The sequence below is a fragment of the Cannabis sativa genome, chromosome X (genome assembly GCF_029168945.1).
Source record: "Cannabis sativa cultivar Pink pepper isolate KNU-18-1 chromosome X, ASM2916894v1, whole genome shotgun sequence".
Classification (NCBI taxonomy): Eukaryota; Viridiplantae; Streptophyta; class Magnoliopsida; order Rosales; family Cannabaceae; genus Cannabis; species Cannabis sativa.
The window spans coordinates 4,848,036-4,858,605 of NC_083610.1; the positions used below are offsets into that span (position 1 = coordinate 4,848,036).

General features: G+C 31.4%; 1 protein-coding gene across 3 annotated transcripts; it reads left to right on the forward strand.

Annotated features, from left to right (window-relative positions):
- The first annotated feature begins 342 nt into the window (after nucleotides 1-342).
- On the forward strand, nucleotides 343-4,354 carry LOC115706083 (fatty-acid-binding protein 2). Of its 3 annotated transcripts, none has more exons than XM_030633603.2 (12): nucleotides 362-576; nucleotides 838-869; nucleotides 1,256-1,854; nucleotides 1,960-2,167; nucleotides 2,327-2,402; nucleotides 2,489-2,591; nucleotides 2,800-2,868; nucleotides 3,101-3,137; nucleotides 3,222-3,296; nucleotides 3,405-3,456; nucleotides 3,573-3,617; nucleotides 3,761-4,354. In XM_030633603.2, the coding sequence occupies exons 3-12, from the start codon at nucleotides 1,340-1,342 to the stop codon at nucleotides 3,856-3,858; spliced, it is 1,278 nt and encodes a 425-aa protein (XP_030489463.2). In that variant the 5' UTR covers nucleotides 362-576; nucleotides 838-869; nucleotides 1,256-1,339; the 3' UTR covers nucleotides 3,859-4,354. The 3 variants fall into 3 exon arrangements, with proteins under 3 accessions (XP_030489473.2, XP_030489463.2, XP_060961209.1); XM_061105226.1 differs by having other exon boundaries at nucleotides 422-576; nucleotides 813-869; XM_030633613.2 differs by lacking the exon at nucleotides 838-869 and having other exon boundaries at nucleotides 343-576.
- The last annotated feature ends 6,216 nt before the right edge of the window (nucleotides 4,355-10,570 follow it).

Below are 10,570 nucleotides of genomic sequence, written 5' to 3' on the forward strand. Positions count from 1 at the left end.
GGAGAGGGTTTTTTCTGATTCACTTTCTCTGGTCTCAACTTTGGAGGGTCTGACATTGTATTTGCATGAACTGGGGGTTATCTTTTCTGATATTAAAGTTTTATTGTCTAGTTTTCCTGAGGCATCTCTCTCTCATGCGCAGCAACTTTATTGTTGAGGCTCATAGATTGGCTAAGCATGCCTTTAGGATAGACAATGAACTTTCTTGGAAGAAAGAAAGCTCCCCACCTTTTGTGTAACTTTTGTTACCCTTGTTATTTTAACCTTTATCGGTTACAAAAAAAAAAAAAAAAAAAAACTTGAAATAACTTATTTGTAAACATTTAATTAATTATTTATTTATTTTAAAAATAATTATTTTGATTCCATTTCCATTTTTGTCCAAAAAAAAAGCTTCTTTTATTTCTTTGTTTGGAACCAAAGTGTTGCTTGTTCCTTTTTCATACCAAAAAGTATATTCCTTTCTCTATCTCTCTCTAATTGGAGACGAAGATTAAAGCCCTAATCTTTCAAATGCAAGAAGCTTAAAGCTTGAAACTTGATCGCGCTGTTCAAGTTTTCCGATTCTGGTTTCAGGTTTTGCTTCTGATTTTCTTTTATTGATTATTTTTGGCGCCTTTTTTGTTTTTGTTTTTCTGTTTGGTTCTTGGGAATATTTTGGAAAAGAGAACAATTCGAAAAAGAATAACTTTTCAATCAATCGGCCATTGTTTCTCTCTCTTCCTTTTGATTTAATCAAACAATTTCTGTTTCTTTGCATGTTTGGATTAAAATTAGAAATATTAGCGTGTTTATTTGATTTTTGATTACAGAGTGTTTGTGGTTTTTCGATTACAGGTATTCAATTAATCAATTTTTCTAGTTTCAAGGTAGGTGTATTTCATCTCTGATCTCAGAAAATCTTTTCATAACAATTTTCTTGTAATGCTATTATTGCGATAGTTTTCTTATGTTGCTTTTAATACTCATCAATGAAGAATCGATTTGGGTATTGTTTGATAAGCATTGTTACTTGGTGAAGCCCTATAAATAGTTAGGTAAACTAAGTAGGACCCGATATTGAATTGTACTAGTAGCGATATGACACATCGTGGTAGTGCTTAACATTTTGAAATGGAAAGCTTTGGGAGTCCATCCATTTATTGATCTGCTAAGTTGGATGTGTTTAATATGATGTTTAAGATTTTGATAAATTGGAATAATACCTGATGATCAAGCTAGATTAATCTATTTCTTGCCTTTTGTAAAATGACAGGTGCATTGTATTTTTCTTTGTTCTTAATAACACCCTCTACATTGAGGTCATTCCTTGGTTACTCACTCCTTTGGGCGAGTAATCATGAGGAATAACTGGCTTTGGTTTATGGATCTCGATGGAGGGTCGCCGTATATTTTTCCAGTTGAGCCTCTTGCAATGAATAGTTTTGGAGGGCACATGTTTTCTCAGATTACTTCATTTATGGACAACCCATTTTACCAACATAGTCATTTATCATCCATACCCGGAAGTTTAGCTATTGAAGGTTTTAACCACATTGCCAAGCTCGCCGGTGCTATACTTTTTGTACTGTCTAGTGGATCAAGTGTTAACATAAGGGAAATTTCGGGCAACCCACATAGTTCCAAAACCAGAAGCTGTACATCTTTTTCTCAAGTTAAACACATTAATTCTAGTAAACAAAACTTTAAAAAGTTCTGCTTTAGTTTTAGATCACAAGGTGACTCTAGGATGCCTGTAATATTTGGCAAGATATCGAGTTTTGTCTCAAAGCTTGTGTTCAGAGAAGCTGAAAGGTTACAATCGTTTTCTGTACTTTCACTCGCTGCTGCGCTTGTTCCACCATTGGACAACATGTAAGTCATTAAATCTTTTGCTAGATTGTTAGCTTCACATTAAATTTTTATCTAGTAGTAATATATCCTTACTATGGGAAACTTGTTTATGTTGCTTGTCTCCAGATCTTCAAAGGTGTTAACTGCTCCATTGGAGAATTCTGATGTCATGGTTCAAAGGCCGTGTGATGTGGACCATCAAGGACGTGCAGGTCTTTCTTTTTCCGATTTGAATTGGAGAAGACATGTAATTGAGCCCAGAACTGGCATTGAGTTTCCTATGATTTTGCACAACATTTTATCTGGAGAAAGTAATTCCAATTTATGTTCAGAGGTAAGCATTTTGAACATAAATTTTTCTTCTGACCCGAAATTAATGCCTTTGGCACCCTTTTTTTTTCTCCTTTTTATAAGAGTCTTTATCACATTTTCTCACCCTGATAAGCTAACGTATGTGCAATTTTCGTCTAACTCTCTTCTACATTTATGTCAGGTCCTTGTTGGAACTGGATCCAGAACTATGACAATAATTAAAGTGAAGTCTTTGAAGATCTATGCCTACGGATTTTGTAAGTTTCCTTCTCTGGTTGGTGAAAATATTCTATCCAAATAGCTTCCCGAATCCTGACCCTTTAAGTTTTATCTTTTCTTTTAGATATTCAACTGTCATCTGTTTGTGAGAAGTTGGGTCAAAAATATGCTTCATTTTCGGCTGATGAACTAAATAGGTGCCAAGAATTTTATGACGATCTTCTTAGGTACTTGATATTGATGTTAAACACTGGTTTCCCTTTTGCTGTTTAGTCTCTTATGATTAATTCTAATCCTCTGTTCGACGAAAGAGGAGTTTGTTGGCATTGATGGATTTTGCGTTTTGTTTCTCTTAATTATGCCGTATTTGAAATAGAATGAATTTTAGTCTCTAATTTTGTTTTTCTCATGCAAGTTCTTTTTTGAACCTTTCAGGGAGGATATTGGTATGACTGTTAGGCTTGTGGTTAGTTGCAATGGAATGAAAATCAATTCTGTGAAAGAGTAAGTTTTTGTTAGAATAAAAATTAACTCTCCATTCATAATGATAATCATTGTGTTCTGTATTATGGCCGAAAAATGCAGAGTAGTGGTGATTTAACATATTCTTATCTCAAGTATTCCTTGAAATTCAAGAGGCCATTGTTAGTTCATATGTTCGATCGACTGATCAATAAAGGTGTTACTTGATAAAATAAGTTAACAAGCTAAAGTATCTTTCATTGTTTTGGTGCAGTGCCTTTGAGAAATCTCTTCGAGCACGATTAGTTAAGGTTAGTTATCTTCATTTTGGTTCCCTTAGCTTCAGTTCTTTGCATAGTATCTAACTCTGGTTATTTCTTGCCAACTTTTATCAGGCTAACCCAAACACCGATTATCATTGCTTAAGAGCATTTGGCTCATGCTTCACACAAGACATTCCTTTGCCCGCGGTAAAGAGAAACCTTATTAGTTCTCCATTTGTTTTTTTATAGCATTGTTGGGATTTCGAAAGATTCTATTTTATCGGCTGTTACATCAACATATGGTTATTATTGCAGGGGACAACAATTCATTTTCGACGAACAGCTGATGGTCAATTGATTACTGAAAGTAAGTAACCATCATCAAGTTTTTCCTCTCAAGTGTCAAGAATTGAGACAAAGATGAGCATTATGCTTCGTTTCCCATTTTCGGTATTATTAATTTTTACACTATTATACATGCAGTTGGAGGTGATAAGGTTGGAGCAGTGCAGAGCAAGGATTTGTGTAGTAAGTGAACTGTATCTGCTTTTTCTTGTCATTTTAATTTTTCCCGAAATATGCACTTTTCCTCGGAACAGATCATAAAAACCTGATACAATGGTGAAAAGTAAACAATCTTAAGCTCATTTTTTTTTTCCTTCTTTCTTCAGAGGCTTTCTTTAGTATGTATCTTGGAGATGGTCCTGTATCAGAGCAAACGAAAGAAGAGATCGGAAGAAATGTCTCGAATATAATTAGAAGGTGCTGAGATTGTTCATTCATGTCAAATCTTCACTGCTTGTGATTGTAGATTTCTTTGGCTACATTTAGTTTGGTTTTCAAGAGCTTCCAAATTGGTTAGTAGTAGATAACTAGGTAGGTATGATATAGTAGATATTAAAATTTGAAGATTATCACCAAAATTAGGCAAAAAAGAAGAACCTTTCTACCAAATTTGTATCATCAGGACCATCATCATCATCATCATAAATGGATGGCACTGATTTTGCTTAGATTTTTCAACTTTGAATATGGCTAAGGCCAACAAGTCCTTATAGGTTAGGTCATTAATGGGAGGCTTACTTAGTCTTCTTAATTCTTTGTAGCATTTATATGTCTTTGTAATTCTCTTCACATTTAAAATGCTAAATCTCTAGTCCCTTGACAAAGTTTCATATGGGATTATACAAAAAAGACTTCTTTCTTGCTTTGCTAACTATCTCAATTGACAAAAATAAACAAGTCATTAATTACCTTTTAATCAATGCATATTTCTTTTTGACAATTGTCTTAAAAGACTTAGGTATATAGATGTTCTTTGCAAATATTTTTAAAGTTACATTGCAAAGAAAATTAAGTAACCTAATCTAATTCCAACTAGGGAGTAGGGATGGAAACGAGGCGGAGAATTGGGTGGGAGTGTGTTGTATACCGAAATGATACGTTTCACATTTATCAACTCGCAAGCGCACGAATCTTTATTGTAGTATGGAGATTGTGAAGAACGAGGTCGAACCTATGGGAATTGCGTGAGATCGAAGAAAATACTAATTTAATCTAAGTTATTACAATTCTAACCTAGTTCCGAAAATGGTGAGATTTTTGGTAATAAAATAAAATAAAATATTTAAACGGTAAAAATAACAGTAAAATGACAGTAACAAATATTTTCAGTTATATTTGGGAATATTATTAAGGGTTTAGAATCTACTTAAGTGTATATAAAAATATTTATGTTTATATTGATTCTCATAATTTAATCAGTAAGTAAATTAATTATTTTCTAATAAAAAATAGATTTTCTTTCGCTTTAAAATTATAACTTCTAAACATTAAATGTGAAATAATTTAATGTAAATACAAAAAAAGTCAAAGAATATTATTTTTAATAATATGTAGAACCAAACATTAATAATTTCTATCAAAAATACGTGATATTAAAGATGAAAGAAAATTATTTTAAGAAGCGAAAATTATAAGCATATATTATACTAAGAACCAAAATAAAAATAAATACTTAATAAAATACACTAGGTTTCATCGTCCACCTTAATAATAAGGGAACTTAGAAACCCATAAGAAAATTAACTAAAAAAAGCGGTAAACTAACAGAGCGTTTTTTCTAGATTTTTCTGTCTGAAACTATAACTAAATTCTAAAAACCTAAGCTTCTATTTATAGAAGGGTAAAAAGACTAATGTGTAATTAAACTTATTACAAATTGCATGTGGGTAATTTTGTAAATACACAGTTAATTTCGGAGTGCCACATGTCACATTTTGATTGGCTGACTTGGGCAAGGCGGTGCCATGTGGCAAGCTTGTGTTGGCTGAAAAAATAGCAAATTTGACTTTTGTGTAATACTTGGCATGTGTAGAAGAAAAAGAGACAAAAATGCATTTCTCTTGATTTTGATGGCATCTTGGTTCACGTACTGGAAGGAGAATACTCACATGGGAACAAGCTGATGGGAGTCAGCTGCGTGTGGGGCGTGTGGAACAAGCTGATGGGAGTCAGCTGCGTGTGGGGCCCGGGCTGACGAACGGACTGGCGCGCCAGTGGTAGAGTGACACGTGGAAGACTTGTCTGCTATTGCACTCTTTTGGGCCGGATTTGGACTCTCTTTTCGGGCTTATTTTATCTCTTATAAATGCCATAAAAGTGTGTTTTGGGCCACATTTTCATCATCTTTTTATTTCTTTTCCACTTGCTATTTTCTTCTTCAAACACAAACAAAATTAAATCCAAACAAAATATTTTCAACATAAAATATATCACAATAATTTTAATGAAAATATTTATTTAAAATTTAATTAATTTGTATTTCTTTAATTAAAAACAATGTATTTTTTTAACTTTTTATTTCTCTTTTTGCTATTATGCCATAAATACTAATTATTATTTATAAACAAAAATAAAATTAATCTTAATTAAAATATTTTCAATATAAAAATATATTACATTAATTTCATAAAAATATTATAAAGAATTAATTTTGTTTTGTATTTTTACACTGTAAAATATGTAATATTTTGGCATTTAACAGAGTGCAAGCTTGTATCGGTCTCTGTTAACTTAATCTAATTTAAAAAAGTTGGGTCCTTTTCGTTGTTTTTTTTTTTTTTTTTTGTAAAAATTACCTAAAATATGGGAAAATTTTAAGAGTTTACTTTTTTTATGACATAAATAAATAAAGCTAAGTGGTTATGGGTTTTTTTGTTTCTTTACATTTATATGGTTTTTTTATGCCATATTTTTGTAAAAAAAAATAGAAATTTCATATTTGTAAAACAACAATAAATTTTGCCGGAAAAGTCACCGGCACAGGAAAAGTCGCCGGAAAAATCACGGTTGCCGGAAAAGTCAACAGAAAAGTCAACATCGCTGGAAAAGTCACCAAAGTAAATGTCTCATATATAATTAAAAATATAACCGGTTATATGAATAAAAACTAATAACTCCAACCGGTTATAATTAAAATATAACCGGTTCTGTAACATAATAAATAAATATAAATAACATAAAATAACTCAAACCAATTATAATTAAAATAGAACCGGTTCTATAACAGTGTTATAATGAATAAAAATAACATGAAAGAACTCAAACTAGTTATAATTAAAATAGAACCGGTTATATAACATAATGAATACAAACAAGTAACACGCAATAACTCAAACCGATTACAATTAAAAACAAAGAAGAAATCAGTTCCTAAAACACTGAAATATAAATTAAAGACAAAACTAGTTTCATAATAAAATACTTCATATCACATAATACCTCATAAAGCCGGTTATAATCTTTTTTTTAAAAAAAAAGTGGGGATCAAATGTCTCGGATATAATAAAAATAGAACCGGTTCTATAGCATAATGAATAAAAATAAATAACACAAAATAACTCAAACCGGTTCTGTAATAACATAATGAATAAAAATAAATAACACAAAATAATTTAAACGAGTTATAATTAAAATAGAACCAGTTCTGTAACAGTGTTATAATGAATAAAAATCAATAACACGAAATAACTCAGAACCGATTATAACTAAAATAGAATCTGTTATATAACATAATGAATACAAACAAGTAACACACAATAATTTAAACCGATTACAAGTAAAAAAAAGGGAAATCAGTTCCTAAAACACTAAAACATAAATTAAAAACAAAACCAGTTCTACATCGTAACACATAATACCTCATAAAACCGATTATAATTTTTTTTTAAAAGGTGAGGATCAATTTGAAAAAATACTAAAGCATAAATATGAAAGAACCAGCTCCGTAACAAAATAAATAACACAAATAATAACACACAATTGTTGGAACTTATTTTACCAGGATCTTAGATCTACTCACAAGTATGTTGTTTAACACCCTAAATATGAACTTTCTAAAACGATAAAATAAACACATATAAAGTTAAGAAAACCTTACATTGATGCAGCGGAATTAATGTCCCCTTCCACTCAGATCTCTAACCCTTGTATCCTTTCAGACGCAGAGTATTATCAAGATCTGAGCCCGAACGTCCTTCTCTTTGAGTTTGATCCTTCACAGTCTTCCAATCTATGATTGAGTTACTGCTTGCTGTGTGTGGGCACTTACTCTTTCACTAGGGTTCGAAATATATGAAGAGAAAAGAGAGAGAGGGATTTCGGCCAATAGAAGAGAATAGGGAAGGCTCAGTTTTTCTAAAGAGAGAAATTTCTAACAGAAAACTAATGAATGTGTTTGAAAACTTGTGATTTGACTGAGCCATCACTTTCTATTTATAGGCAACTACTAGGTTTAGGTTAGGAATTATTTGGCATTAAAATAATAAAAAAATCAATTTGAAATTCCACAATAGGTGGCCGGCCAAGGTGTAGATAATGGGTTCCACTTGATTTTGCAGTTTTAACAAATTTTATTTCTATTTTCTCAAAAACGCCAATTTTCCAATTCTAACCATTTAAATGCCAAAAATAATTATTTAATAACTAAAATAGATTATTAAATAATATTTTCATTTAATTTAATTATTAACTAGACATATAAAGTCCATTAATAAATAAATAAACCTAGAATCTCTTTTCTTTACAATTTCACCCCTGCTTAGTGAAAATTCACAAATTAGACATAGTCTAACTTTAGAATTATAATTGATCAATCACGAATCAATTAATGAGTCTTACAAGCAGAATGTTCTCAACTAGAATGGGGACCATGGATCTATATGCTGAGCTTTCAATAAGTGAACCAAATTTACCAAGTAAATTCCTACTTATTAATTCTTCGTTGAATCCACTCTTAGAACTTAGAATTGCATTCTCAGACTTATATAGAGCATATTATATGTTCCACGATATAGATATGCTATCTCATTTAACCATTGTTATAATCTTATTGTGATTTAAAGATCCTCTATATAGATGATCTACATCGAGATGGGATAATTTTACCGTTCTCACCCCTCAATGTATTTTGCCCCTTAAAACACTTAGCTACCTGTAAATGGTGTTTAGTGATTTATTAATTAGTCAGTTAAACAAGAGCTCATCCATTTACTTCTATTTTCTAAGCTCGAAGGGAATCATCACTTGACTTCTATACACCAGTAGAAGCTATAGATTCCATATTTATGTTCAGCACTCCCACTCAATCATACTATCATGTTCCCAAAATATACGTATCACCCTGACCCAAAAGTAGGCTTAACTAATAAATCAAAGAACATGACTAGCACTTCTGAGTTGAGCCTAAGCATATCAGGATTTAGATTCTTTTAATCTTAAGATCAACTACTGATATTGACTTGTAAAGATATATATAACGGTAAGTTTGTAATATCTTAACTTAGTTGCAATATCGGTTCAGTCCAATGTATACTCCATACATTCGAAACTAGTATACTTTACTAATGTCCTGGAAAGAGCATAACACTTACTCCAAGTGTAAGTACACATCATCGATGATTATCACATTAGTGTTAATCCAAAACACTGATGAAACAGGAACTTAGTGTTTTGATTCATATGATCACAATCACATTCCACTGTGTTGACGATACTGTAATTGTGAATAAACATATGATCTGGATTTAACTGATTCCGTGTGTGTGAATGTAATAAACATATTAAACCATTAGCATGTAAAATTCATGCAAACATTAATCACTTCAAATTTCTTATATTGATTACTAATCAGATTGTAAAGAGTTTTATTTAGGGCATAAAATCCAACAAACTCCCACTTGCACTAATATAAAACAAAGTATGCAAATAGGTCAATCTGATGTCTTGATCTTCAGATCAAGTGTAGTATATTTGAATCCACCAAAACTTCTGGAAACTAGTTCATAAATACACTTATGAAACATCCTTTACTATATGCTTTACTCATCAAGGGATACTGAAATCTTTACTGTTTTAAAGTACATCTGAATAAACAGAAGACATATCTCTCATATTTTAAAATATGAAATTGAGATAATACAGCGTAGACTTTTCTTCAGCAATATAACTTTCTGGTAATTTCAAATTTACAAAGTTATAAATCTTCTCTGGTAGAGCTTGAATTATTATAAGAATAACTCCTCCACCCCTAAAGTAAGCACCATCTCAAGAATTTCGAATGAGTTGGTGAGATACAAGGACAACTGATACACAGTTCCTTAATATCTAACATATAGATCACTTTCATAAATCTTTCTTGAATATCTTCTAATGTTCCCTATTTGATTACATCTCAGATAGCTCCCACTCAATAGCAGATGTCTGGTTAAATAATACTTTTAATGTAAAGCCCGCTTAGTTACTTTGGAAATTATCAGTGAATTATGATTAATTATGAAATTATTTATAGCTATTTAAATAATTTATTACTGTTATTTATGGAATTCAGAAATGCATGGTTATGTTATTCAGTAGTTTTCATATGTTGCATTTCCGGTGCCCGGTATTTTGGAACTCGGCGTTTGGCTCAGTAGAAATCACAACTTAGTATGTTAGTAGTTTGGGGACGGGTTTTAGACATTGGGAATGTCGGGAATGGCCGGGAATTTAGAATTTCCCAAAAATACCCCTTTAGTGATTTTTTATGTGATTTTATAGTGGAGGGGCAAAATGGTCTTTTTGCCCCATTAGTATTTTGTCTTTTGTGATTTCATGAATTGGAAAATAATGTTTATTTTAATGTTATTTGGCTGAAAGTGTTATATGCTAGGTGTCATTTAATTATTTTTCATTTTACATCAAAAAAAAAAATACTAAGTGTTGAAAATAGAAAATTTTGAAAAGAAACTCTCCATTTCTCTCTCTATTTCGGCTGAAGCTTTGGGCAGCAAGGAGCTGATTTCTCCATTGATTTTTACTTGTTAATTCACCTCCTCTTAAGGTCCATTGCAAGCTAGGTTGGTTCTTGTCTCTCCTTCTTTAATTTCTTGAAAAAAATGTGTAAAAAGTGATGGTTGCATGTGAATTGTTGTGATACTTGC

Bases quoted from the DNA above. Each gene is read 5' to 3' on its own strand.
- LOC115706083 (XM_030633613.2), top strand. From the start codon at position 1,340: ATGAGGAATAACTGGCTTTGGTTTATGGATCTCGATGGAGGGTCGCCG. The intron at 2,168-2,326 runs GTAAGCATTTTG...CATTTATGTCAG, and splicing joins ATTCCAATTTATGTTCAGAG to GTCCTTGTTGGAACTGGATC. The intron at 2,592-2,799 runs GTACTTGATATT...TGAACCTTTCAG, and splicing joins TTTTATGACGATCTTCTTAG to GGAGGATATTGGTATGACTG.